Below are 27,891 nucleotides of genomic sequence, written 5' to 3' on the forward strand. Positions count from 1 at the left end.
GTTTTTTCACAATCTCAGGTGAGAATTCAATGTTTATACAGAACCGGTCTCTCTCTTTCTTTTTCTTTCTCTTTCCCTCTCTTGCTCTCATATTCTAATTTTGGACGTTTAAATTTTCCTCCGTCCCTTTCCAATGTCTTCATCGCGCCAAGGGACGAATAGGAAAATGAACCCTGTTGGTTGAAAAGAGTGGGTTGATCAAAGCTGCTTCTCGCGCGTTTATTCCTCCACTCTCTCTTTTCTCTTCCTTTGGACAGAGCGCACCGCATCCATCATCATCATCAGTCTTCACTCTATGAGACTCAATTCACATCTCCGTCCGAATCGGATTAAATCATAACACAGAAACCAGTGCATCCGCGGGTATGTGGCATTACTTTAAAATGATTATGAACATGGCAGAGACATTCATGTCTATAAATTCACTTACTGAGTAATTTTGTCGTTTGCAACATTAACTTTGACTAAAAAGTCGATTTTTGTATTTTTTGGTTAAGTTTTAATGCGGTGTAGGACAGAGCCAATTTTGCATCAGTTGATGTAGACTTGTTGGACGTTTAGTTTAGCCTGTTTGTAATTATTTTGTGTCTCTGAGCTAAAAAAAAATCGACCAGGATTTCAATTAAAATGCTATTATGGTCACTAACAATAGACGGGTTTACCAGAAATGTTGTGTTTGCTGCATCTGACAAATAATTTTAGAGAGTTTGACAGGCTGTCAGTGTTGGGTTGTGCATAAGGACTCTTTAGCCTTCTGTTGCAGACTAGACACGTGTTCATGACATTTATTAGTGCTTCTTATGGTTTCAATTCAAAAGGTTAAATAAATTTGCTTACAGTAAACAAATGAATGAAAAATTTGTTAATTAAGTAAACAGAAATAATGCCAAACATGGTCTATAATCATTATTTTTAATAATAATAAATATAACAACATATCTTAAGTGCACCACCTCTTGTATTAAATCAAATCTATAACTATTGGTATTGCCTTCAATATTACTTTCTTATTATTATGTATACTGTAAATATATATCTATATTTTCCTATATGTGGTAATTATGTTTGGCTGTGTGGTGTGGGAATGGTGCCAGTACTTGTTTTAATAGCACTGTTTAAACTGCCACTATGATAGCTTGCTGAGTTTATCCCTAGAATACAGAGTGACTTTGTACATCTTAATATTGTGCCACAGTGGAATAAAAAATGAAACGTATGAGAGGTCTGCCACACACCTGCGGGATGATTTTGCTTTGTGGAACAATCTAAGCAGAAATCCAGGTGCCAACTCTAGCGTACGAAAAAGAGGCAGGATTCTTGAGTTCTTGTTTGGTTTATGTCTGCAAATATTCCTGTGCTTATTTGAGTCAACCTTATTTCTGTTGAGACATTAACTTGGAGTCTGGACTGTGTTTTCTAAAATTTATACAACTTTATTCACCGCAATATTCCACTTTGGTCACCAGATACAATGGCCAGTATACAGAAATCACAGCATCTTGTTTCCATTTAGCTGGAGTACATATGGGTGGGTGTTTGATTAGCAGCTTTATGATTAGGATATGTTTATCTTTAATAAAGATTTAGTCAATCTGTTTGCATTTCGCAGCATGAGGCATCCACACTTACCCTTATCGCATGCTTGCATGTCTGTAATAACGAATATTTCCAACAAATACATTTTCCTTGTATTCATTAAATTGGCTGTCCATTGTGATTCAATGATAATTTGGCAATTTCTCGCAAATTAACTAGGTCTTCGCAGTTTTAATCACCTGTCCAAAAGTCTATAGTTTAAATGCATGAATTCCTGCAGGGCACATCTGACCTAATTTAACTGTGCAGCAGTCATGACCATTTTAAATGACTCCAGTGTGAAGAGAAATGAGACAATCATGATACAGAGAAAGGAAATGTCATTAAAATAGGGTTTGATTAAATAGTTATGTCTACCTTTCATACATTTGATTTATTTTAATGTTCTTCTAAATTTGATGACATTTTAAGGTCAGGTAGTACAGATAAGCTTTGTGCAGCGGTTTCTAGTATATGCAAAAAAATGCACATGACCAAAACTTTTAAAGCAAAAAAATCAGTTGGTATACTAAAGCAGTGGTTTCCAACCTTTTTCCACTTCAGACCCACAACAATTTACCCACAACAATATTAGAAGGCCCCCCCACTCACTCAATTTTTTTCCACATAAAATTAACTGGAGCTTGGAATGACTAGACAGATGAATATTCCCTACTAAAGTTGCCAAAAAACAAGAAACATCTTGATTTTTGCTTGTTTTAGCTTATTTCAAGGCTTGTTTTGTCCAATTATTTATCATTTTAAGTCATTTTGAGGCCCCCTTGGAAATCTGCTGAGGCCCCCCTGTGTGCCCTGGTCCCCTGGTTGGGACACACTGCTATAGGGCAATGCAATATTAGACAGGTTTTAATCTAAATTTAGTTTAATCAGCCCTTAATTAACTTTAGGGATGTGTTTCATGTTCTTTAGCTTATGCTTCTTCTGCCTGGTTTAGTTTTGAAGAGTTTTGAAGTGCAGATTTGTATCCTTTAGATTTTATAGAGCTCAGAGAATGACTGCATGTTTAGTCAGTTTATACCACATTACCCAGAGGATCTACCACAGCTTAATAACACCTCAGACAGACCTTCGCAGTTCTCATTCGCTCTCTTTCTCTCTCAGTACCGGTCAATCTGTGTTTCTGGAGGCAGAGCTGGTTGCCCAGGTGATGGACAAATTCACACTGACTTATGCAAGGTTAGAAGGGTGGGTGTGGCACTGGGAGAAAAGAAAGAGGAATTGTAGTGTCCATGGCTGAGCTGATAGACAAGAAAAACTAAATTACAAGTTGGCAAAGGGAAAATGCTTAACAGAGCTGCATACCACGTTGAGTGATGTATGTGCGTGTTTGTGTGGGAAAGCTTTATCTGCTCGTACACTTTCTTGAACGGTCTGAGACTAGTAATGGGAAGTCCTGGGGTCTCATTTATAAAGCGTGTATACGCACAAAATTGGGCTGGGAACGTGCATACGCCAGTTCCCAAGCAAAGGTTGTGATGTATAAAAAACTTGATGGGAGAATGGGCTTGCAGAGTGGGATCTGAGCATGATTCATGTACACACACTTGCAGGTGATCTGTGATTTATAAAGGGAACATTGCTTTGTTTTATAAGTCTTAATATTTTTTGGCGTGTGCCATTTTTGTCTTTTGTGCATGCGTAGACTTTTAGTAAGGATCCTATGCACAGTTTTATAAATGAGGCCCCTGGTCATTTCTTTGAATCTGTTATTTTGAACAGTGCATCTCAGTTAACCGTTGAAAAAAAACAATTAAGCACTTGTCCATGTCATGCTACCTATTTTGTGCATGATGTGGTTTTCTAATGTTCATCACATAATGTAAAATGTTTTTCTAAAACTGTATGTAAATGTGTCAAGATTATATGATTTTCGGTTTTCTATATAAAATCATCTGACACAGTGTTAAATGGGACATATCATGAAAAAAAAATTCCATGTTTAAGTGCTATTTTTGAGTCCCCAGTGCTTATATCGACCTAGAAAATGTGAAAAAGAACAACCCAGTAACTTAGTTTTGGTAAACCATTCTCTGCAAGCACGTGAAAAAATAGCTCATTGAAATTTGGCTCCCCTGTGATGTCAGAAGGGGAAAATAATACTGCACCTTAATCTGCACTATCCAACCATGACACTGCCTATTAGTGCAGAGATCAGTTCATTTGCATTTAAAAGGACCACCAAAAACGGCACATTTTTGCTCACACCTAAAGAGTGCCAATTTTAACATGTTAATAAATTATCTGAGGGGTATTTTGAGCTAAAACTTCACATATATACTCTGGGGACTTCAAAGATTTATTTGACATTAAGAAATTCTTGTGAAATGCCCCCTTTAATAAGATTCTGTGACAATATAACTTTGATATCTTTGACTGAGTAAGGTTATGTTAAAGATTGAAATTATTGTGAGTTTTATTTTAAGACTTTAGCCTATTTCACAGAGGTTTTTTAAATATTTATTTTGTTTAAATTAATATTAATTTGATATGTTCCAGTACAGTTGCAGCAGCATTTTTGATAATAAAAACATAAGTAATTTCTAACTAAAATCTTTAATTTATTTAAAAAAGAATCAGAATTCAAATTTACATTAGTAAAAAACAAATAAGAACCTTTCTAAAGGTTTACTATGGCTCTATAATGTGGCAAGTAAAAAACAAACATACTTTAAAGAATTGTCCGATTCGTATTCATCCTGTAGAATCACGGAATCATTTCAGTAATGTCCTCCTTGCTTCTTATGCCATTGTCCTCCTCAGCCTGCGTTGACCTCACTTCCCAGCTGTTTCCTCAGGTGAAGTCATTTTGTATACCAGACAGCAGGCGTCTGTAAAGTTGCAAGCATAAGCACTCTTGAGGTTGCTGGGCCTTGTCCTCCACATTTGCCCTCATGGCAATCTGGCTTTACTCCTGGCTTATGGAAATGTGGTTGCTTCTGTTACTAATTCACCCAAGATCAGCAGAATACAAGATACATGCAGATCAAATCTATCTGTGCTGATACATGCAGCACACATTAAACAAAAAGACTTTATGAAGCTGCAAAAGGTGTGGGGTTGTTACTATTTTAGATTATACCACAAGCATGTTGAATGCTTTTTTCTGATTGTTGAGAAATGTTAGACGGATGTTGATTATTTTTTTTGTAAAATATGGACTTAGTGTTCATGACATCACCCATAGGTTTGTGAGCTTTTTTAAGCTAATAGTTGGCAGGGCCTGCCATTCCCATCTTGGCATCACCACACATCACTCGCGGATAACTGAAAAATAGGTAATGAGGTGGGACGTGGCTGAAACCATGCCCGCCTAGCTTGCTGGTAGTGACAGCAGTGGCAGTTTACCGGTAGGGCTGTGTTGAAAAAATCGATTCATCGATTCTGAATCGATTTTCATGTTTATTTCTAAAGATCGATCCTTAACTCAGAGAATCGATTTAATAATTAATAACTTAAACTTGCCGTGTCATTGAATTCACGCATGCGCGCGAGGTGGAAGGACATTAAAACAACGAACATAGCAGTCAGTAACGTTAAGCAAGCGGTTGTTTTGAAAACTCTAGAAATGCTCAAAGCTGCGATCTATATGTAAAATAATCCACTCATAACAAATATACAAGTTATTTGTGTTATTTTTATAATAAGCGCCAGTAAATCCACCGCAGGTCTCCAGCGAAACTCTCTCTGTCCCTCCCTCTGTGCTCATGCAGCCGGTCTCTGACGGGCAGAGGTTTCTTGAGGCGCGCGCAACGGGACACCAAATAAAGAGTTCTTCTTACACATAATGCTTATAGTTGTAAAGTTTTCTGAACTTTAAGCAAGCTAAGACAAAACTTGCATTTATATCAGTGACACGTGCGCTGCTGGAGCATTAGTTTGACGCCTAATTCGCTTATAGTACAAACATCTTTGATCAGAAAGACGAGAAAGAGACGCAAATGTTAAGGTCTAATAGAAAGTAAAGAGCATCAAGACCTTAAAACAGACTTCATCACATTATAGCACCCGTCATAATATATATATCTAGAGCTCCGACTCTCATATACAGGTATTTATCCTGTCTGTAGGTTTGTGCATATATTTATACCTGTTCATTTTACATACTGCCTATTTTTTTATGTAATGTATGCATAAATACAAAATACAATGCATACTATAGCTTCAATAGTCTACAAAATTAATAACTCAATTAAAAACAAGATTCTGTCTATCAAGACTTGTTGTTATCCTCTGGGCATTTTCACTTTAACATTATTTACTTTAAATTGTCCATATTTTAAAACTGTGGTGAGCAGTTAAAAGCTAGAGTGAGTGGCAAATAACTGCACATTTTTATAATCCAAAAACAATATAAACTGAAAAACATGTATATTATGAAATATACAGTTACCATGAAATAAAATGACTCATTCTGTGGAATAGATTTTTGGTCATCCCCCCCCCTATCTTGCACCATTTCGGGCTTTTTTTTAAAACACTTATCTAAATCTCGAAGATGGGATCGGATCGGATCGAATCGAATCGAACAATGATAATCGATTCAAGATCTTGAGAATCGGAATCGAATCGATTCTTGAAATTTGAATCGAAACCCAGCCCTATTTACCGGTCATAAGTGTCCACGCCCTTATTTAGGCGTAAGGCTTAACAGTCACCGCCCTAACAGTTGTCATGAGGGGCAAATTTATCTATATAGACCCCCAAAATTTTTTGTAACTGGGTGTAAACACATTTGACTTGGAGGGCTTCTAGTCTAAGTTGCATTTACTTAAAAATTACTTTAGTTGGTAGATTTTCAAGAAACATCATTCTGTTTGATTTACAAACTTGTTTCCTCATGGGGACCTCAAAATGTCCCCACGAGGTCAAAAAAATACTGGTTTTCCTATCTTTGTGGGAACAATTGGTCCCCACAACGTGATAATTACCAGGTACACACACACAGTGCAGTTGTAGTATTTAACTTTCATTCATTTACCCAAATTTAGGTCAACTAATTCATGCCGTTTTCTCTCCCTTCCTCTCTTTTCTTTCTATTCCGGTCATGTTCCATTTCAATGTGCCCATTACTCTGCGTCACTTAAAAATGCACCATAGCATCAGAACTTCCTTCTCAAGTGTCTGTGGCTCTTGTGCCATGAATTATTATTTTTTTTTTGGTCGTTTCTGTCTTGCACTTATAGTAAACCATTTCTATTAAATTCCTGATCAGAGAACTTAAAGGACCTTATCTTTAGCATTTTTTTTAACAACAGTGAAAAAGGTTACATCAAGGATGTGTGGAACTGCTGCTTAGCTACGTGTATAGCAGACACAAAAATGCTGCTGTTTTTATAATGTTTGTTTTTATGTTAAAATACGATACGAAGGAAAAATCATAACTACTAGATACTTGATAATGGGACATTAAAAGTTATATATTGTTCAAAGTCAATAAGAAATACGGTGCGATTCCCCAAACAGAAGCCTATGCATTGGTTTACATCCCATAAAAGATGGATTAATTATTCACCAGAGTAAAACTTCACTTCAATTGTACATAAATCTCGGTCTGTTTGTTTAAAGCAGCTCACACAACATAAGTAAATTTCCATTCCATTGCCCTGTGCTCCATATGATTAACATTAGAGACCAGTAATGAGGATGGAGTCTTTCATTTTACATCTGGTTGGATTTAAAAGATTTAGTGTAAACAGAGAAAAGTAACAATTATAAACCTAAACAGCCCTTATCTTAGTAAACATCCTGTCATTAAAATAATTACGAGTCAATGATATGTTCTCATTTAAAATTGATGTAATCAACTTCAATTTCCTTTTTTTTATTTAAATGTTGACTGCATTATTACCTGAATATTTAACATTGCTTGTATGTTGTTGCTGAAACTTATTTTTGGGGTTTCTTATAAAGTTATAGGAATAATATTTTCATTTTGTCAAGTTACTGCAAGCGTCTATGCACCAGTGTTATGTCTAGTGAGCTTTTCTGGCTCTTCCTCGGAGGCATGACTATACAGTTCATTCAGTCTTAACAAACAGTATTTCAGTAAATCTAGCAGGTGGTCTTTTATTCATTTATTTCTGCTTGTCTCACCATCTACCCACTAAAAAACATTTCCTTTCACCAAAGGCGTTTAGCTAAACACAGCATATATTGTGCTGTCTATGTGGTTTGAAGGGTGTGTGGAGACAGGTGCATAAAGATAACACAAGTCGAGATGGATGTACTGGTCAAGAGATGCTCATGATACTTGGTCTGTTCGGTGAATCGTCTGAATTCTAAGCACATACAAGAGCTCCCAAAGACTCCAAAGATCTAAATCATGCCAGCTGGAATTAAAGGGTTGCCAAATCCCCCTTCTCCAGCAAACCCTCTAGTAACCTCGAAATTAAAATGGTTGTGAAATGCATAAACTATTTGCCTTTAAAGACAAATAAAACCACTAAAAAGTTATTTTGCACATATTATAAGTTTGAAACTTAAGCATTCAAAGCCAAGTTTTTCAACCAGCAGAAGGGAATGAAATCATACAATTTTCTTAGAAAATTGAATGCAGTGAGAATTCATACAATCTGGCGGCACCAAAAGCACAAAGAACTTTCTCTCCTTTCCCCCACTTTCTCACACAAGGCCGTGTGTCATTTCCACATGAATATTCATGAACGTCCACTGAAACAGAATGTAGTTAAATTAAACTACATGAATTGGATACATTGCTTGTATACACTTAAGAAATATATTATATAATTCACAAAACTCTGTTGTTGTCACAGTTTCAATTTGACTTTACAATTCTTGTCTTTTTTAATGTTTTGCTTCCTCTCTCTGGTCTCAGATCAGTGATGTTCCTCCATCTACTGCTGCGTGCCATCTGCCTCTTTATACTGTTGTCTTCTGCTGTCGCCAGTCCTGCCGCAGGTGTGTCTCATGGGATGGGATAATTGACAGATACAGTTGAGGTCACACATAGCTTTACTTAATGTTTTACAGTATATTTAGAGAGGGCAGAAAAGTTAAGAAAACAGGAATGGTATAGTGTGCAACATTTTTAGTATCTATAGTTAATTTTTTTTATATCTAAATTATTCATATCTTTTCCTCAGATGATACAGCTCTACAAGTGACCATTCCTGATAGCTTCCCCGTGTCTGCCATTTTGGGGGGTTCCCTGATTTTGCCCTGCCTGGTGTCTCTGCCCCGTACGCCCTCTTTGGGGCGGCATGCTGTACTTACCCAGCCACGAGTAAAATGGAGCTTTATTTCATCAAACAAAGACATAGAGATCCTAGTGGCTCGTGGGGAGAGGGTAAAGGTGAGTGAGATTTATAAAGACAGGGCGTCGCTTCTGAATTACGCTGCTGCTTCGAATGATCTCACCCTCAGACTGGATGGCCTGATTCACAACGACACGGGCTTCTACCGCTGTGAAGTCCAGCACGGATTGGAGGATGCTAATGACCTGGCTCAGGTGAAAGTTAAAGGTGATCGCTGTTTTAAAGTCATGATCCATAACACAATGTAAGATTAAACCCTACTGTAGAAATTATAATAATTAAAGCTTTGTTGTACGACATTCTTTGTGTTTTCAGGTGTCGTCTTCCTCTACCGCCACACCTCTAGTCGCTATGCCTTTACTTTTAATGAGGCCAAAGATGCATGTAAGCACATTGGAGCTCAGATTGCTTCTCCCCAGCAGCTGCTGGCTGCCTATTACAGTGGCTATGAACAGTGTGATGCCGGGTGGCTTTCAGATCGCTCTGTTAGGTGAGTAAACTAACTGTGCTACTGCTGTTGATAAGTAACCTTTGAAATCGGCCATAATAATTTATTGGAGGTGTTTCTTTGTTGCATATTTTTAGATACCCAATCCAGATGCCTCGAGAGGGCTGTTTTGGAGACATGGATGGACTACCAGGTGTTAGAAACTATGGCACGATGGATGCTGATGAACTCTTTGACGTGTATTGCTATGTGGAAAACATTCACGGTAAGCTGATTTATTTATGAACTCCAAAAAAAAAGTAATATTTGCTGCATTCAATTCTTAAGTAAATTGAACTATTTTAAAGGGACAGTAAGTAGGATTTTAAGTGTTTTATTCATCAAAATCAATGTCTTTATTCATAAATATGTCCTCATTGGTGTCAAATGACCTCTGCCAATGATCTGACTTTTTTTGTAAGCTTAGAATTTCTTCTCTTTACTTACATTGAACGGGTAAGTCCAAGGAGGCTTCCATGTCGTTCCGCCATGTTGATAAACTATAAAAGGAGAGAGGGACAAAAAACACTAGCCTACCAACGCATTTCCACTACGCGTTTTCATTCAAAACCTGTGAACCAGCTGAAACGGACAAGGAGATCAGTGAGTACATACGTATTTGGAAAAGCGAGGCGCTAGAGAGCACTTTTCCCTTGAATGCAAAAAAATATTTCACCACTAGATGGGGGTAAAAATGTAAAGCACTTTGAATGACCTCTGTGTATGAAATGTGCTATACAAATAAACTTGCCTTGCCTTGTCTAAATCATACTTGCTGTCCCTTTAAATCTTGAGTAATGATGAGTTACTGGAACTTCATTTTGGTTAATAACTGTGGAAACATCGAATGGTGGCGCCATTATTTGTTCTTTTGATTGTTCGTAGTTGTATTGAGGATGTCAGTATTTCAGCCATTGGTTATCTGATCTGAAATGAAACCTTTTTTAGGGGAGGTGTTCCATGGATCGAACCCACAGCGCTTCACCTTGGCAGAAGCTAAGGCATACTGTGAGCAACAGGGAGCTCAGTTAGCGACCACCGGCCAGCTGTATGCTGCATGGAACGATGGTCTGAACCACTGCAGTCCAGGCTGGCTTGCTGACGGAAGTGTTCGCTACCCTATCGTGACCCCTCGTGAACGGTGTGGGGGCACTGAGCCTGGTGTCAAGACCGTCTATCGTTTTAGCAATCAGACAGGCTTCCCCGAACCACATACTTTCCATGATGCCTACTGCTTTAGAGGTATATAGAGATGATAGTATGCTTATTATTTGTTTGCTGTTAAAGCATTGTGCTGACTATGTGTGTAATGACGAAATGTATAATATATGTGTCTGTTATGCTGTTTCTCTACAGGTAATGGCAACTCAGTCCCACAGACAGTCCCACCAATAGACTACATGGCCACAGAACCAGAAGACCAGCATATTGTGACTTTAGCTGAACCCCATGAGGAGTTCAGTGTAGATCAGGTCATCCAAAAATCTGAAAATGAGGCTCTGGGTGCCGTTGAGTCCTTCCCCATTCACGGCACACAGACTACGAAGGAACCTGAGGAACACAATCGTACCTCAAGCCCTCCTGATGATTTCACTGCTAGCACCAGTCCAGATTTCACCAGCCCACCCATCACAACTGATCAGGACTCCACGGAGGTCACCACGCAGAAAGTGGATGCCAATCCCATCAATGCAGAATTTGTGCCAGAGATCTACATGGATCAAAATCAAACATTACATGAGAGAGAACCAGATGTGCAGGAAGCTTCAAAAACCAATATTTTGAGGAGCAGCAATCATACACACTACCAACCAATGCCCGACACCAGCTTTGAGCCATGGGAGCCAATTTCACCTACACCGGTCCAGCCGGAAGTAACTGAACAATTATCCCCTGCACCCGAGGAGATAGATGGCTCCAAACATTTCCAACCCATGCCTGACACTAACCTGGAGGATGAAAATGAAGAGCATACAAATACAGAAACCAACATGACCACTGAGGGTACTACAATGGTATACAATGACTCACGCAATCACACCACAACTCAAGAACTCCTCGCAGCTCCTTCAACTTTCTTTCTTGAGGAAGACCACAATGCTACTCTAGAGGAAAATACTGAGGATATTACAGAAGTCACAGAGTCAGATGAAGACCTAAGGGTTTCTTATAGCACTCAGTCCACCTCAGTAAGCACATCTAGCAATGCAGATATGTTGGAAGGTTCAGGTGAGGCTTTAACTGAGGCATTTACAGAAGAGGCAGAACATCTGATGCCCCTGCATGGAGCATCTACGTCTAAGACTTTGACACAGAGCTTCCCAATAACACATCTGAGCAGTACTAGCCTGAGTAAGTACAGTAAAGTGTGTTTGTATGATGTATCAGCAGTAATAATTCATGATCCTGCCTGTTAAAACCCAGCTAAAGTCAGATCTTTACATAAAATCATCCTATATGCTCATATATGTAACAGTCTATATACCGAAATGTGGCATGCTGAAGAAATACCATACCTGCTGTGTCCCTAAATAAAAAAAAATTGTGTTTAATTTGCACTTTGGCAGGTTTAAAATCTCAACATGAAGATGCAGAGCATCAGAACAGTTCTGAAGATGATGGTGAAAGGACTTTTACTGTTCCTTTGTCTCTCGGTGCAGATGATAATTTCACCGATCACATTACTGTTAGCACCAAACTTAGTATTGTGAATGAACTAGAAACATTCGAAGGCTCAGGCGATTATGACGATAACCTGGCAGTCACAACATTGACCACACCTATTCCTCACCTCCTGGGCACCCCAACCACACAAGGACCTGTACAGGTAGAAGTAAATTCTCCAGGGGATATGAAGGAGATTTTCTCTGAAAACCAAACCCTGTCTGTCCTAGGGACTGTAGAGGAGGAACTGGAGAAGGTGGAGCAGGAGGGCCTTGCAGAAGAACCCATCCACTTTTATACCACATCCACCATACCTAACAATTCGACTTTTACTTTAAATGTGAATGGCAGTCATGAAGAGGAGTCCTCAGAAGCAGGACAGTCTTCAGAAAATTGGTCCTCTGTTACTGAGCATCCATTTTTAAACACAACTCCCAATTTGGACATTAATGATACAAATACTGATGATGATAATCGGGCCAGTACTGTAGAACCACTTATGGGTATGGAAGTAACATTGCTGCCTGCTGTTACACAGACACCTGACTGGAAGACTGTGACTTTTACAAAACCGGTGGAGTCCAGAGAAGAAGTGGAGTTTAGTGGGGATGTCCCACTTACAACAGAAGACAACACAAGCTTAGGTGAATCCTACTCTGATGCCTTCACCGAAGAACAGCCAAGCCAAACTTCACCTACCAAGTCACCTGAACGTGAAGGTGATGATGAGGATTATGACCGCATGACTAGAGCAAGCACAAACAATATGGAATATGAAAATGATGTAAAAACCACATCTGAGCCTGTTACGCCACCTCCCAGACCAACGCAGAAGATGTTGGTTAGGACTGGCTACATTTCAGGTAAACAAATCTTAGTATGAGAGTACGGAGAAATAAATAGTTTGCCCAAATAATTTCTTAATCCAAAGGCTGCAGCCTGCGGAGGTCGCATATGCAGGCTGCATACGTCATCAAGCCTGGTTTATTTAAGTTAACTGAGCATTATATTCGCAAGTCATAAACATATTACAACAATTTACGATTACCTGAGAATAATAGTCAATTTTATAATTGTTAATATTTGGAAATAAGAGGGTCTTGATGACGTATGCAGCCTTGAAATGCGACTTCCGGAGGCTGCAGCCTTCGGATTGAAAACGGCAGATCCATCATTAAAATAATCCAAATGACTGCACAGGATGTTTTCTGAAGTGAAACAATATGTTTGTGAGTGAAAAATATTCATGTATTTAGATTATTTAGCGATTAATATGCATCGTGTCCATGTCTCGAGACTTAGCAAGCATGGGTGAACTTTTACTAGAGGTGCCCGAAAGAGATCTAGTAGTGCCATCTACTGGATACACATACACATATTTATACTTGAACATACAATATGATCTCAAGAGAGGGCGCTATTTCTTGCTTTTTAATCATAGAAACTTTATGACTGACATGCACTTATCTGTATCAACCGATTATCGTTTCTGTCAGGCTTCATTGCAGACTGGCAAGTTTCAGAATGTAACCCCTATCACAGTAAATACTTTCAGTGGTGCATGCAAAAGGAGTTGGTTTAGTGGGGCCATGATGGCTGGCAACTGATAACACCAAAAATACAAAGATAAGCAATGTTATGTCGATATACTGTACAGTTGGCATGTTATGGCACGGTTTTATTCAGACAGGAATGAACCAAACCTGTACTCTATTTAAAAGTTTTTGCTGTAAAGTAGCACCCTCTTCTGTCCAAATGTGATCATGATTTATGTCCAAATTTAAATGTGCCATATAATAAGTCATCTATAACCACCTGTTTTTTCAGACGCATGTATTGAGAACCCGTGTAAAAATGGAGGCACATGTGTGGAGAGTGTAACGGGTAAAAGCTGTCTCTGTTTACCCACCTATGGAGGAAACTTCTGCCAGATAGGTGAGTTTTTGGACTATTCATAAATAATTTCATATTATACATGTAGTGTTTCAATATATGATTTTTCTAAACTGGTCTTTGTAATTGCAGTACAAAACTAAATGATAATACTGCTTTTGTGTATGCTTCTGCAAAGTTGCATTGAACTCTTTAGGTTGTAAGAGATGTATCTAAATGTAAAAACCTGGTTCTTGTCAGATCTAGAACACTGTGAACCAGGCTGGGAAAAGTTTCAAGGGTTCTGCTACAAACACTTCACCAAAAGGCAGAAATGGGAGGTGGCTGAGCAGCACTGTCGGATGTCTGGAGGTCACCTGGTCTCTATTATGTCTCCCGAGGAACAAGAGTATATTAATGGTAAGTGGTGAGATTCCTAGAAGTGGCTTTCGAATAACCATCAGAGCAGTTTGACTTGTTATTACACATGATGCCAACATTTGGTGATCTATTTGGTGAATTGTTTCTAACACATTATAAATATAGAAATTTATTGCTGAAACATGTAAAGACTGTGAACTATGTAGTACTGAATTAGGGAGTTAAACTGTTTTTCCACATTTCTGTGTTCGGGGTTATTTGGGCGGGGCTAAAACGGTGGCTTGATGATGCACTGGAGTTACTGAGCATGGCCCCGCCTCTAACAAAATCCGAGCATCCATTCAGGTTGTAGCGGTATTTGAAAGTTGAAAGAGACAGCGGCTTTCCCGCGAGTGAGCATTTCAGAGAATGCCGCTTGCTTTTCCAAATTTTTTATATTTTATTTACTTGACGTTTTTTTATTCAAATTTGGCTGGGTGGATAATAACACATTTTTCTGTGGTGTGACGAACTCAGAACACATATGTAATTCACTTTAAATGGACTTTAATGTATAAGTCGAAAACTTACAAAAAGATAAGTACAAAAATTACAGTCACTCACTATAATTTTTAAAGGTGCAGTGTGTACATTTTAGCTGCATCTAGTGGTGAGGTTGCGAATTGCAACCAATGGCTCAGTTCACTGCTCACCCCTCGCTTTTGAAACTCATAGAGAAGCTTCAGTAGCCACCACCGGACAAACATGTCATCTTCGGAGACTACTTAATAAAAAAATTTTGTCCGTTAAGGGCTTCTGTAGAAACATGGTGGCACAAAATGGCGACTTGCATGTAAGGGGACCCTCGGTATGTAGATAAAACATCTCATTTTAAGGTAATAAAAACATAACTGTTCATTATATAAGGTCTTTATACACCCCTTATAATATAGTTTTGTATATTATTTTGCATTTCTGTCAAGAGATCCTTCTAAAAATTACACACTGCACCTTTAAGTATAACTCAATCGTTCTGTACTTCAGTTTCATATCTGATTCCAGGCTATGGGGTAAAACATTGCCTATTTTAAAAGGGGCGGCAGCCATTCAGTACGCACCACCCTAACTTCCTCTTTGAGTAGAAATTACACCAAAGCATCAAACGATACTGAGCATTTTAATGCACTTTAATTCATATAGATTGTGCATCCTGTTGTTTAAATTTTTAAGGGGAAGAATCAGGAAAAGGTTTGTTCAATGAAGCACATTTACATAACAGTATATATAGGAATTCAGAAAAGGACATGGTTTGTTGACATTTCCCTGAGAGGCCCTGCATTCTGTACAATCACTGAAACGTTGAATAACTTTGATCCCATCACGTTATGTAAGTAAATGCGGGTTGGGCGTTAAACGGCCTGTGCATATCTATTGTATACTTATTATGATGTATCCGGGTGTAGAATTTGTGTTGTGTCTTGCTGTCAGTTATTGTTTTTACTTTGTTTAGATAAATACAAGGAATATCAGTGGACGGGTCTCAATGACAAAACCATCGAAGGAGATTTCCGTTGGTCAGATGGGAGTCCACTGGTAAGTCTGCTAATGTCACCTTGCCAGTTTAAATATTACATCTATCCAGTGGTATGAAAGATAAGGATTCGTTTTCCAAATCATAGTACAATTAAAGTGAATCAAAGGGTAAGGATTATTATTTGTGTTGGCACATAGTTATGCAGGCATTTAAAAGTACTTCCCAGTTCCCACACTCTCAAAAAAACAGTTAAAAAAGGGGTAGTACCCTTTATAAACGTCCTAATATGTAACATTCAGGTACAGATATGTACCCCTCAAGTACCTGTATGGACTTTTGAGTTACTTTATACGCATTCTTTAGGTACCATACTAATTAAAAGGGTACCACCCCTTTATTTCTGAGAATGCATGAATTAGTAACCATGTTGCCATTTTCTGTTCAGCATCTGTTAAAATTAGGCACATATGGCTTACAGTGGCTTTTATGTAAAGATCACTTTCTATGCCTGTCTGTATCAGCTATTTGAGAATTGGTTTCGTGGACAACCAGACAGCTACTTTCTGTCAGGGGAAGACTGCGTTGTCATGGTGTGGTACGAAGATGGCCGTTGGAGTGATATCCCTTGTAACTACCAGCTCTCCTATACATGCAAGAAGGGCATTGGTGAGTACATAACCGTCTACAGGGGTACTGGGTCTCAGTGGAGGGAAAGATTGATAATTAAAGGGATAGTTCACCTTAAAATGAAAATTCTGCCATCATTTAGTCATCCTCATGTTGTTCTAAACCTGTATGAATTTGTTTTTTCTGATGAACACAAAAGAAGATATTTTAAGAAATGATGGTAAACACACAGCAGATAGTGACCATTGACTTGCATAGTAGGAATAAAAAATATGATGGAATTAAATGTGTACCGTAAACCGTGTGCTTACCATCATTTATCAAAATATTTTCTTCATCATTTATCACAATACTTCCAAAATATTTTTTCCCAAAAATATCTTCTTTTGTGTTCATCAAAAAAAAAAAAAAAAATTCATACAGGTTTAGAACAACATGAGGATGAGTAAATGATGACAGAATTTTCATTTTAAGGTGAACTATCCCTTTAATTGGTTTCTCTTCAGCAGCATTCTGTGGTCAGCCCCCTTTTGTGCGCCACGCTAAGATGTTCGGACGACGGCAACTAAGATACAAGACAGATTCGCAGGTGCGCTACCACTGCCAGCCAGGCTTCACCCAGAGACAGAACCCTGTTATCACATGTCAGAACAATGGACAGTGGGAGGAACCTCAAATCACATGTACATCAGGTGAGATTACTAGCACATGACTGGAAGAAGAACAGATGTAATCATTATTACAAGTCAGTAGTTAAAAATACTTAGAAATTGGCAAGAGTTATAATGATCTGTTAGTACTTGATTTCTATTAACCCTTAATAATAGTGTAATAGTGAAAGCTGATGAAACTTAATGTTGTCAGGTTGATTCTGTCGTATAAATAATACTTCATTTACTTAATTTAGATGTGATTACAAACAGTACATTTTGTACCTTAATGGCTCATGGTTTTGTGTGTCATATTTTGTTGACAGTGGGACCTGAGTACTCGAATGGAGAAATGGTAACTTGGCCTGCTGGTCACAAGGAATATGTGATTGTAGATACAACGACACAAAAAACAAAACCGGAGTATTTGGATATAAAATGGAACGTTTAAAACGCTAGCATTTGACAGTAGCATTAATTTCCATTCATTGTTTGTCTATACCTTCTTCCCCACAATGTTCCTTCTGTAACAGAAACATAGTATTTGTCCCACATGTTCCCGCAAATACTTCATAAGCACAATTATAATGGGATCTACACTGGTACGGCTAAAACGGGACATGCGAGGAACAAAAAAACTGAATAAGCACTAATGCTCATCATACCCCTCTCATCATACCCATCATCTCTTTTCTACTCCATTTTTTTTGTGTGTGCGTGTACACCATGACACTGAATTACATGTTTTGTAATTCTAAGATGCAGTTTTACTATAACCTTCATTTTGCACACTTGATTAAAAGCAACATCCAAACAAAGCTTGCAAAACTTGTGCCCAAGCAGCCAGCAGGTTTTATGTCATCCTGTTACATCCTTTCTCTTTTTAAAAATAAATTATGAGACGAAACTATAAAACATCTCCTGTCTAACCTCAGCTGGTCTGAATCACTGTTGTTGTTTTACATTATAACCCTGTAGTGTCTAGATGTGTCAGTCATCATCGTCATAACTCATTCATCCTTAAACATTTCCTGCATCTTCTTGTTTTTCCTCACTTAAAATGATCTGCCAATCGAGACTCAAGTTGTATTCAAAAACGCTTAGAATAACAGTAACCCAGCATTTGTTTATAAACTGTGGTCTTATAGATTTTAATAAGCAGAGATATTATTCTTGCTATTCTAAGTAAATGAAAATGCCACAGCGTAAGGAAAGAGGTGCATTTTCTTGGAATCGCAAATAGAGTACGCCAATGTAACGCCTGTCAATCAAGTTGGGTATGGCACAACAGCCCAACCTTTGGGTGTTAGTGTCACAGTGTTTATGAAGCTTTACGGAGCCAGGGAGATACTTATGCAATTTACAAATGTTTGTGGGTGCTACACCCAAGTTGAGTCTAGACTTGAGCTTTTTTATAGCAGAAATTCTGCAACATGGTGCTCAGTTTTTCAGGTCTGTAGCAGATGACTATTTTAGACCGACTACTTAAGCATGTTTCCTGCATTACTGATAAAATCATACAGTATTTTAGTTTTTTGATGGCCGAAACCAGGGCATATATCCTTGAGAAACATCTTATGAACTACATTTCAAGCAATCAGAGCATTTGCATTTAAATGTTAAAATGTGCTTTGAAAAAAAGTATTTTTTAAATAATTTAGTCAGAAGTAATTTATATTTATCTTTGAACACTGCTTATGAATTAACACATCCGTAGTTATTCTAACTAATAGTGTGGTCAGTAATTTGGTAACACTTTAAAATAAGGTTGTATTTGTTAAACATTAGTTAATGCATTAGCTTACATGAATGAACAATGCTTCTACAGTGCTTCTACTAATGCTCTGCATTTATTATTCTTTGTTTATGTCAATTTTGGCATTTACTAATCAAGCCTCGTAGCTATTAACATTAATTAATGCACCATTAACTAACATGAATAACTGTGTTGACATTTACTAACATTAACAAGGTGAAAACTATTGTTCCTTGTTTGTTCATGTTAGTTAATGCATTTACTAATATAACCTTATTGTAAAGTGTTACCAGTCATTTTTGTTTTAAAAAGTTTCAAAATAAAAGTTTTGCCAAAATTATTTTTTAATGCTTTTGTTGTAGTTTTCAAATCGTGCATGTGTTTTTATTTTATAAATGATACACAAATGACTGTTAGTGCTTAATACTTAATATTTAAATCTATATCATATTTTCACTTTTCATTAATAATTTTATTCACATCTTATGATTTTACAATATTTGTCATTGGCAATGCAAAAATAAATAAAAATACAAATATTCAGTATGTGATCCCACACAAAACAACATTTACTGTATTTTATGGTTATGGAAAAAAACTAACAATTAAAAGTAGCCTTCCGCTCATTTTTAAAATAAATATCTTTGTCGAAAATGTTGGATTTGTGTATGATATTCACATCTAGTCCATTGCTATAACATAATACAGATTTTAAACAGATCTGCTTTCTTAAAATACATTTAAATAATTGTTAGCCTTTTTTTAGTTTACATATTGTTTATGTTGCTACAGTAATACAATACCTTTTGCTGAACATTGTTATCCCAGAGATGTATTACCAGAGTTGATCTGTAGTGTTGCCCATAATTTTGACAGTACATTAAGCCCAAAGAGACTTTAAGGCAAGTATGCTGTACAAAACCTATAGCAAAAGTTAACCTGCACCAACTACCTGTAGCAGTAAGCCCCGTAAAGACGGGAACTTTTACTGGGAAACCCAAAGCTGCGAACACCTGGCTCTGTAATCCCGCCACAGCGTTTTCTTGGGTTTATGATGGGGAACCGTACACTGCCATCCTGCAGCCAGCCTCCATCACAACGGTCCAGCGCCTCAAACTTCCAAGAAGAGTAGACTTGGCCAACCCTCGCTAGACTGGCATCCTCCTTTCTGCAAGAACGTTCTGCCTCCATAAAATTCAGAGGGCCTGGAATGTAGAACACAAAGCCTGGAAGAGCAAAAAGAAATCAAGGTATTGCATAATTCTGGTTAAAAATGTATCATTCTTTGTTATATGTATAATCTGAAAACAATATATGTTGCTTTTCTTCCAAAGAAAATGTCTTGTTTTATGGATAGTTTTACTGTACAACAAGATGAAATATAACTTTACAGTAACAGACCCTTGTGTCTTTTTTAAACACAGAAGCAACAGAACTGAATGGGTGTGTCTCTCTCAGGCTGTTGGGGGTAAACAGAAACAGTGTTTCTAAAGCCCTATTCGCACAGGATTAGTATTACCTGTTAACCTCTAGGTATTTGTAATAATTGCAGAGGTCATCAGTGATCTCAATCCTGTATGAATCCGTAATTTGTATGTGTAAATTCCAGGAAAATTTCCTACCTTATTTCTCAGAACACGAGGTCCTGTGATAATGTTAGTCTCGTGCGAAACGGCATCTCTGTTATTTGGCCAGGGGTCGTATATAATTTTTCAAGGCTTTTGTTACCTGTGTGCATTTTTAATCTATCTTTTAGTTTTTTTCTTCTCTGCAACTGCGGAGCGCACACATAGAGACCCCCTCAGCTTTTTATGGCTTTCCTTGTGCTTGGGGTGTTGGTTATATACAGTACAGTATTTCATGTAGGGTATCATTTCTAAATCAGATGAGGTCCCAAGATAATACAAATCCTGTGCAAATAGGGCTTTTAATTATGTTTACAACTATTGAAATGCTTCAAATTTTTCTAAAAGCCATACTGACCCTTAGTTGTAGATGTGAAACAGAAAGCATCGAATTGTTCCCTTGTCTTGTGGCGTGGCCCGTAACTCCGGATGCCTGGCAGGAGACTTTCCCCACAAGCCGGTCGTGGGTACAGGATTGGGTAATGGACAGTTCCATCATTCAGCCATCCAGCATTACACCAGTCCAACCCTTCAGTCCAGGCTATAAAAGAGGATCATGCATAGTATATTCGAGTAATTTATACCATTTATATATTCATATCAAAATAAATTCAGGTAATTATACAAAGCTCACACACAGATGACAAAGACCTAATATAGCTTGGAAACCTATTATGGTAGTGACCAAGTTTGCACTAAAGCCAAGATCACTAACCATAAAACTCGCCAAAATAATTCTAAATTAAACGAACATGGTGTAAACATTACATTCTTACCCCGATAAAGCTGTTTGTATGTGGCAAGTGTTCCATCCTGCTCAGCACAAGCATCTTTAGCCTCCAAGAAAGTAAATCTGTACCGACCATGCTGGCTTTGGTAGGGAAATACAATCCCTGGAATACATGGACAGTATTGTTTAAAACATTATTTAGGACTTTTGATGGCAGCCCCCCCCCCCTCATATGATGAACCTTTAGTGAAGGATCCCTTGCCTAAAATATACAGTACTGTGCAAAAGTACCATGCCAGAATTAGATGTGTTGTTTTTGCAGTGTTTTAGTGATCATATATAATGGTTTCACAATCTCTTTAATAGTATACATCCTAAAATTACAGGAAATGTGTAAATAGTATTTAAAACTGTATAAAAATGATGTGTCAAGTTTTTAGGGTAAACTCCCCTTCTACTTGAGCAATAGCAGGAAACTGCAGGATCTCTTAAACCTAAATAAAATTAAATCCTAATTTCTTATTTTGAAGAAATTAATATTTTTTCTTCATTCTGCTCAAAAATGCTCAAAATGTGTTTAGTGCCAAGAGAGGTCACACTTATCACTGACGATGCCTAAAAAAGACATTTAGTCCTGAAAATTTAATTTTTAATTTTTTCGTACACATTTCCTGTATTTTCTGTTTGTATCTTAATAAAATAAATTGAAAAATAAATATGGATGGACATTAAAACTTCTAAACCAACAAGTCTAGTGTTGGTGGCCTAGCACTGTACCCCGGACCCCAGTTTAAAAAATTAAACAAATTAGGATTTAGCACTGTTATTTAAAGGTGCAGTGTGTAACTTTTAGAAGGATCAAATGACAGAAATGCAATATAATATACATAACTATATTATCAGCAGTGTATAAAGACCTTACATGATAAACTGTTATGTGTTTATTACCTTAGAGTAAGACGTGTTCTCCACACACATCGAGGGTCCGCTTACATGGAAGTCGCCATTTTGTGCCACCATGTTTCTACAGTAGCCCTAAACAGATAAACTGCTCCACAGAGCACATTTTGTCACTACTGTATTTTGTCTTAGACAACATGTTTGTCCTGTGGCTACTGCTGTAGCTGCGTTTCTTTGAACGGTAGACTGAGCCATTGGTTGCAATTCACAATCTCACTGCTAGATGCTGCTGAAATTTACACACTGCACCTTTAAAGGCTATAGATTTTGGAAGTCAAAAAGCTTTAAAACAAATTGACAGTCATAAATCATAATGACAATAGGACACTAAAGTGAGAAGATAACAAGAACATCACAGACAGCAATTACAGTCACTGGAATGTTTTCAGAAGATCTAACATTTTATACTTTAAAACCTACATTCTGTAGAGCTAGGCTAAAATGAGTTGTAATATATAACTTTAACAATAATAAATGCTAACTTTAAAGCTAATACTTTATCTTACAGTATTGGACTGCTTTAGTGATACACCTTTTGTTAAAAGTGTCTGTGACAGTAAGCGTAAAGATCCACATCTACTTACCTTTAGGCCCTAGTTTAGGACAAAATGCCATATAAACTGTAGCAAACATTTAACTGGCAGCAAGTAAATGTATAAGCCCTATAATGATCATCATAAAGTGTTAAAACAGAAATGCTGCTCACTTTCACCACATCCAGAAACTGACTGGCTGCTGTCCCGACTGTCATACCTTCAATTCTCAGAGTAACAATGACATTTTCATCCTCAATGCCATTGATCAGTTCGCACTGATAGCTACCATCATCCTCCAGCTCCAGGTCTGTAAGGCGAAGGGAAACGTCCAGGCTGTGTGCTCGTAGAAGAGAAGCTCGAGGCCCGAGTAAGCCGTACTTTTTATCCGCGTGTCCGTTTGTCATGAGCACTATGTTTTGCACTCCCAGACTGAGGGGTTCAATCTTAGTCCACTTCACTTTGTAGTGTGTTGGTTTAATCTTCATCATACACGGCAAAATGACCGTTTGTCCACAACGAGCAGTGACCTCAGCATATATCGGAGGCTCCAAGAGGTATTTCAGCTCTTTGTTCTTCTCTAGAGAAAACAACATTGTGTAATTTATGTTATGCATTGGAATGTGTGCATAAATGTAGGCTTTTAAGTTAAGTTTGTATTGTAATCACAAAATGAGCTGATGTCTTTATTATCAACTGCACTTTTAAGATGACATTACCTTGATGATGGTGCTGGTATTTTGCAAAAGTCCAAGAGAAACAACAGACTGGAATCACAAGGACAGCTATGTAGTTCATGATGGAATTCACCATTTCCCTAAAAAAACATGATGGTTATCTAAAACGTGAAATGCTAAAAACAAGGAGATCCACAAAAGACATCCATGATGGTTATCTTTTCTTAAAAAATTACAGATGTTCTGGCTGCTATAGGGCGATGCACAGATCAGGCTCATCTGACAAGTGTTGAATGTGTGATCAAGCTTTTTCTACTCTTTGCTCTACATGTTAATGAGAATCGCACAGAGTCTCATTGTTTCTGTGACTCTCCTCTATACAAGATGGATAAGGAGAGCCTAAAACCAGATGATGGTGGCAGTTTCTTATTTTTGTGGTAGTCATTAAAGGCATTGAGGTTATAAAAGCTACAGGTGTTCCTGTAACTCAGTTGTTGTGCAAAGGTCATGGATTTGAATCCCTGAGAATGCACGTAAAAGTGTATACCTTGAATGCACTGTAAAGGTTGCTTTGAATAAAACGGTTTGCTAAATGCAAAAATGTAAAACATGTTTTTTTGGCCATCAGTATTAACTAAACATCATATTCATGTTGCTGCAAGTTGCAGCATATGTCAGGTGTACCCTACATGTAGATATCCATGCAATTCTGACATTCTGTGAACATTCTGTGTTTTTACTCCTTTATGTATCTAACAAAAGATAATGCCTTTATTCAGCGCTGTGATTCATTAGGTAAAAAAAGGAAATCCTTTGCTATGTCCGCTGATTGTTAAAAACAATTCAGCATGAAGTTTAAGCAACTTAATTATGCAAGTCAATTCAACCGACTCTTTTAAAATTTGACTTGTGATAAGTTGACATAACTTAGAAAAACAAGTTGAAATTGTTTAACATATGTGCTTTTTATATAATGTAATTTTTTTAAAGTGTACATATTTGCATTGACATTAAAGATACGTTGTGGAAATATGCCTTTCTGACCATCTTCAAACATACATTTTTATATTTTCACAATTTTCTGATTTTTTTCACAAATATATTTTTTGGCCAAGGATACAGTACAAGAATGCAATACATATGGGTTGCAAAATTAGAGATGTATTTGCTTGCCCCTGAAATACATTTAAATCTATTTTCAAATTTAAAGAAACTTATTCAAATATAAAAATACTGTTTACACTTTACAATAAGGTTCATTAGTTAACATTAGTTAACTAACATGAAAAAACCATGAGCAATACATTTCTGACAGTCTTTATTAATCTTTGTTAATGTTAATTCATATAAATAAAGCTGTTCATTGTTTGTTCATGCTAGTTCACAGTGCATAACATTAACAAGATTTTAATAAAGTATTACTAATTGTTGAAATTAACATTAACAAAGATTAATAATGCTGTTTAAGTGCAGTTCATTATTAGTTCATGTTAACTAATATAGTTATCTAATGTTAACTAATGGACCTTATTGTAAAGCGTTACCAAAATATTTAATTAAGCTTTACTTTCTATAAAATATATTTAGCATATTTAAAACATATTTTTGGCCAGATAATTTTTTTGCCATATGGGAAGGACAGCAATGAGCATGCAAACACGAAAACAAAACAAGCAGCTGGAAGACATTATGTTTGTCAGTGGACTTTGCATTGTACTGCTCCATCAATGGGTGTTTTTGTCTTCTTCTGTTTGTGCTTGCAAAAGGTGACCTTTGTCTCATCTCCCAGTTTGCACGTCTCTACACAAGTGCTAAATTCTAAACACTTTTGTTTGAATTAATTTGTTCTAACTTATATCTGGTAGCTACACTGTAAAAAATATGCAGCATTTTTGTTAACTCAACACATATTTTCATGTTACTTTAACTTAAAAAGTTAAGTTTAACAATTTTAACTTTAATTTATAAGTTATGTAATTTTTTTAAGCCAAAACTTAAAATAGTGTTGAATTGACTTGCAAAACCAAGTTGTTTTAACTTTGTGCTGCATTAAAGGTGATCGATCAAATATTTCTGTATCTTCCAGTGTAAGTCGTTTTAAATGACTAATTGATCATTCAGAGAACTTCTAATAAAAAAAATTTATATGAAAAATTTACAGAGGCCTGGACCTCGGTGGCCTCATAACTGGCTACGGCCATGACCTCACCATAGATAAACATGTAGTAACGATACACAAACATGTATACCCAGTTTCAAAGTTTAACCCTTATGTTAACCCAGCCCCTGGGAAACTGGAGTTCGAGTCAAGGTTGTATAGTTCTAATGATGCATGACCATCAATTGTAAGAGACAGTATGTGATAAATGACACGATCGCCTCAGAGAATAAACTGCTTTGCCTAACTCTGATATCAAGCACAGGCTTGTTGTACTGTGTTCTTGTCCCTCAACACCCCCACCGGCACCCCCATGCTGTTTTGCTTTGGGTCCCATATCTTTAAAACAATCAAACAAGTTCTGTATTACATTATTAGGTGTTCAGGAAAATCTGAATATTTAATATAATCGCTCACCCAAGTTACAATTCTATTATTCTTCTTTAAAAGGATTATTTACACCGGAGGAATCTTCACATTGGCCCTTTCCCACAATCGACTGATGGTATTTTAGTTCAAGCCCACATACAGAAACCAGGTGCAATCAATAATATTATACATACACGTATATGACTGAAGGTAACTTGAATCTAAACCCGCTTCTGAGAGGCCTCTCATCTTTATGTTTAGAGGTTTTCATACCTTTATCAGCACACGTCCTTGATCAGATATCTGTATGTGGGTCTGTCATATCCAAACAGGGTACCGCTCGCTCTTTTGGGACAGTAGCAGGTTAACCGACATGATTTGTGACAATGTGTACATGTGACACACCAAAGAACAGGTTCATTCTATTTAGAGTCAGACTAAAGTCAAACACTAGAGATTTAATCCATTGATAGAAAAGCTTTTTCAGGTGTATGAATTGTTGTACTTTATCCATTAAATACGTATGTCTATACTCTTTTCTGTAAATGTCATGTTTTGATTAATTACTTCATGTCTGTGTGTTTGTATGCTTTGTGTGCATTGTGTAAACCACTTGAATAGTTAAAACCTGCTCTGAGAGGAAACCTTTGAAAGAGTCTTGACTCCTCTTTAACCAACAGGAACTAGATTTTGCTATTCCTGCTGACAGCTGACTGATAAGACATGCTATCTCCACAGATTCTCCATGAATAGCTGTTATTTTTGTCTGTTTGGTCATATGCTCATTGTCTGCCAGTCGTCTGAGATTCTGTTAGATTGTTCTGTGTTCTGATCAGATAAAGTTCTGGAGAGTAAATGTTTTATTCACTCACGTGTCATTCACTCGCATGCAAAAGTCTTCAGTGTAAGAACACACCTGTTTTTGCAAGGACAAAAAGGGCTACAACTTATACAGCTGTTAAACATGACCGCGTGCAGTTTAATTTGAACACATCTAAACACATTTTTCTCTATATTACAGCACTGTACCACTAGTAACTTCCAAAACTGTTTCAAAGAATGATTTTTTTATTTCACTTGAAAATGCAGTTTTAGTTTTTTTTTGCATTCACCTGCATGGATTCTAAGTTTTAAAATTATTTTTAAAATTATTTTATCATTCATAATGCACAGCCTTTAAATTATTGTATTGTCTTACTCTTATTTACTGTATGATGCTAGGGAAACAAACTTGCAAAAATAATAAATTTTTCCAACAATCTGTTGAAGACCGACTGAATGAGACATTAGCTGCATTTCCATTACCCTTCAAATTGCCTTTGCGATTTGAAAATACGGCCAATGGTGATAAACGTTTCAATTCGCAATGTTAAATTGCGCAATTTAAAGGGTAATGGAACAGTGGCGGATCATGACTGCTCATCTGAGGGGCACAAATTCAAAATATGTGTTCAGAGCGTCATGTGTCGATGTGTGTTGCTTGTGTTTTCAAAATATGTGTTTGTTGTATCATGTGAACCATGTGCATCACGTGTTTTGTCAAAATAAGTGCCTGCTGCACACACGTCTAAACCGTTTATGATAAAAGAGATGCTCACATTCACAAAATACACGCAAGACACTCCCTTAACCCCTAACTCTGATTACGCATGAGATTATACGATCATTTATCATAAACCCTTTAGACGCGCAGCAGGCACTTATTTTGACAAAACACTTGATGCGGTTCACTTGACGCACCGAACACATATTTTGAAATGAAGAACCACACACATGATGGGCTACATACATCATGTGACGAAATTCACATTGTGCCCCCTAGAAAAAATAAGTCACCGGCCGCCACTGTAATTGAAATGCAGCTAATGTTTTAATCTCTGGCCCAGTCTCAAACAGATTGCAATTATGTTTGGTGCAAATTCTTAGTATTTTTGTCTTGTTTTTATTAAAAATATCTAAAAATTCTTAAATTAAGATAAATTAAGTCCAGTTTTTAGGCCAAAAATATCAAATTTAAGT

General features: G+C 37.1%; 2 protein-coding genes across 3 annotated transcripts; one reads left to right on the forward strand and one right to left on the reverse strand.

Moving 5' to 3' along the window:
* The first annotated feature begins 171 nt into the window (after window positions 1–171).
* On the forward strand, window positions 172–17,522 carry bcan (brevican). Of its 2 annotated transcripts, XM_065245437.2 has the most exons (14): window positions 172–363; window positions 8,432–8,514; window positions 8,700–9,077; window positions 9,186–9,360; window positions 9,456–9,583; window positions 10,306–10,599; window positions 10,714–11,709; window positions 11,925–12,884; window positions 13,849–13,956; window positions 14,155–14,313; window positions 15,764–15,846; window positions 16,309–16,453; window positions 16,921–17,106; window positions 17,391–17,522. In XM_065245437.2, the coding sequence occupies exons 2-14, from the start codon at window positions 8,439–8,441 to the stop codon at window positions 17,513–17,515; spliced, it is 3,813 nt and encodes a 1,270-aa protein (XP_065101509.2). In that variant the 5' UTR covers window positions 172–363; window positions 8,432–8,438; the 3' UTR covers window positions 17,516–17,522. The 2 variants fall into 2 exon arrangements, with proteins under 2 accessions (XP_065101509.2, XP_065101508.2); XM_065245436.2 differs by lacking the exon at window positions 172–363 and having other exon boundaries at window positions 16,924–17,106.
* Window positions 17,523–17,778: 256 nt separating this feature from the next.
* hapln2 (hyaluronan and proteoglycan link protein 2) lies at window positions 17,779–23,577 on the reverse strand. Its single transcript, XM_065245439.2, has 5 exons — window positions 23,388–23,577; window positions 22,889–23,248; window positions 21,222–21,338; window positions 20,804–20,986; window positions 17,779–20,046 (listed from the first exon to the last, which is right to left on the reverse strand). The coding sequence occupies exons 1-5, from the start codon at window positions 23,479–23,481 to the stop codon at window positions 19,769–19,771; spliced, it is 1,032 nt and encodes a 343-aa protein (XP_065101511.2). The 5' UTR covers window positions 23,482–23,577; the 3' UTR covers window positions 17,779–19,768.
* Window positions 23,578–27,891: the final 4,314 nt, after the last annotated feature.

Source organism: Paramisgurnus dabryanus, chromosome 13, assembly GCF_030506205.2.
Source record: "Paramisgurnus dabryanus chromosome 13, PD_genome_1.1, whole genome shotgun sequence".
NCBI lineage: Eukaryota > Metazoa > Chordata > Actinopteri > Cypriniformes > Cobitidae > Paramisgurnus > Paramisgurnus dabryanus.

Excerpts from the sequence above, each read along its gene's own strand:
- bcan (XM_065245437.2), top strand. The coding sequence starts at position 8,439 with ATGTTCCTCCATCTACTGCTGCGTGCCATCTGCCTCTTTATACTGTTG. Across the intron at positions 9,361-9,455 it reads CTTTCAGATCGCTCTGTTAG|ATACCCAATCCAGATGCCTC; the intron begins GTGAGTAAACTA and ends GCATATTTTTAG. Across the intron at positions 11,710-11,924 it reads TCTGAGCAGTACTAGCCTGA|GTTTAAAATCTCAACATGAA; the intron begins GTAAGTACAGTA and ends GCACTTTGGCAG.
- hapln2 (XM_065245439.2), bottom strand. The coding sequence starts at position 23,481 with ATGGTGAATTCCATCATGAACTACATAGCTGTCCTTGTGATTCCAGTC. Across the intron at positions 23,249-23,387 it reads ATACCAGCACCATCATCAAG|AGAAGAACAAAGAGCTGAAA; the intron begins GTAATGTCATCT and ends TGTTTTCTCTAG. Across the intron at positions 20,047-20,803 it reads TTTCACATCTACAACTAAGG|GCTTTGTGTTCTACATTCCA; the intron begins GTCAGTATGGCT and ends TTGCTCTTCCAG.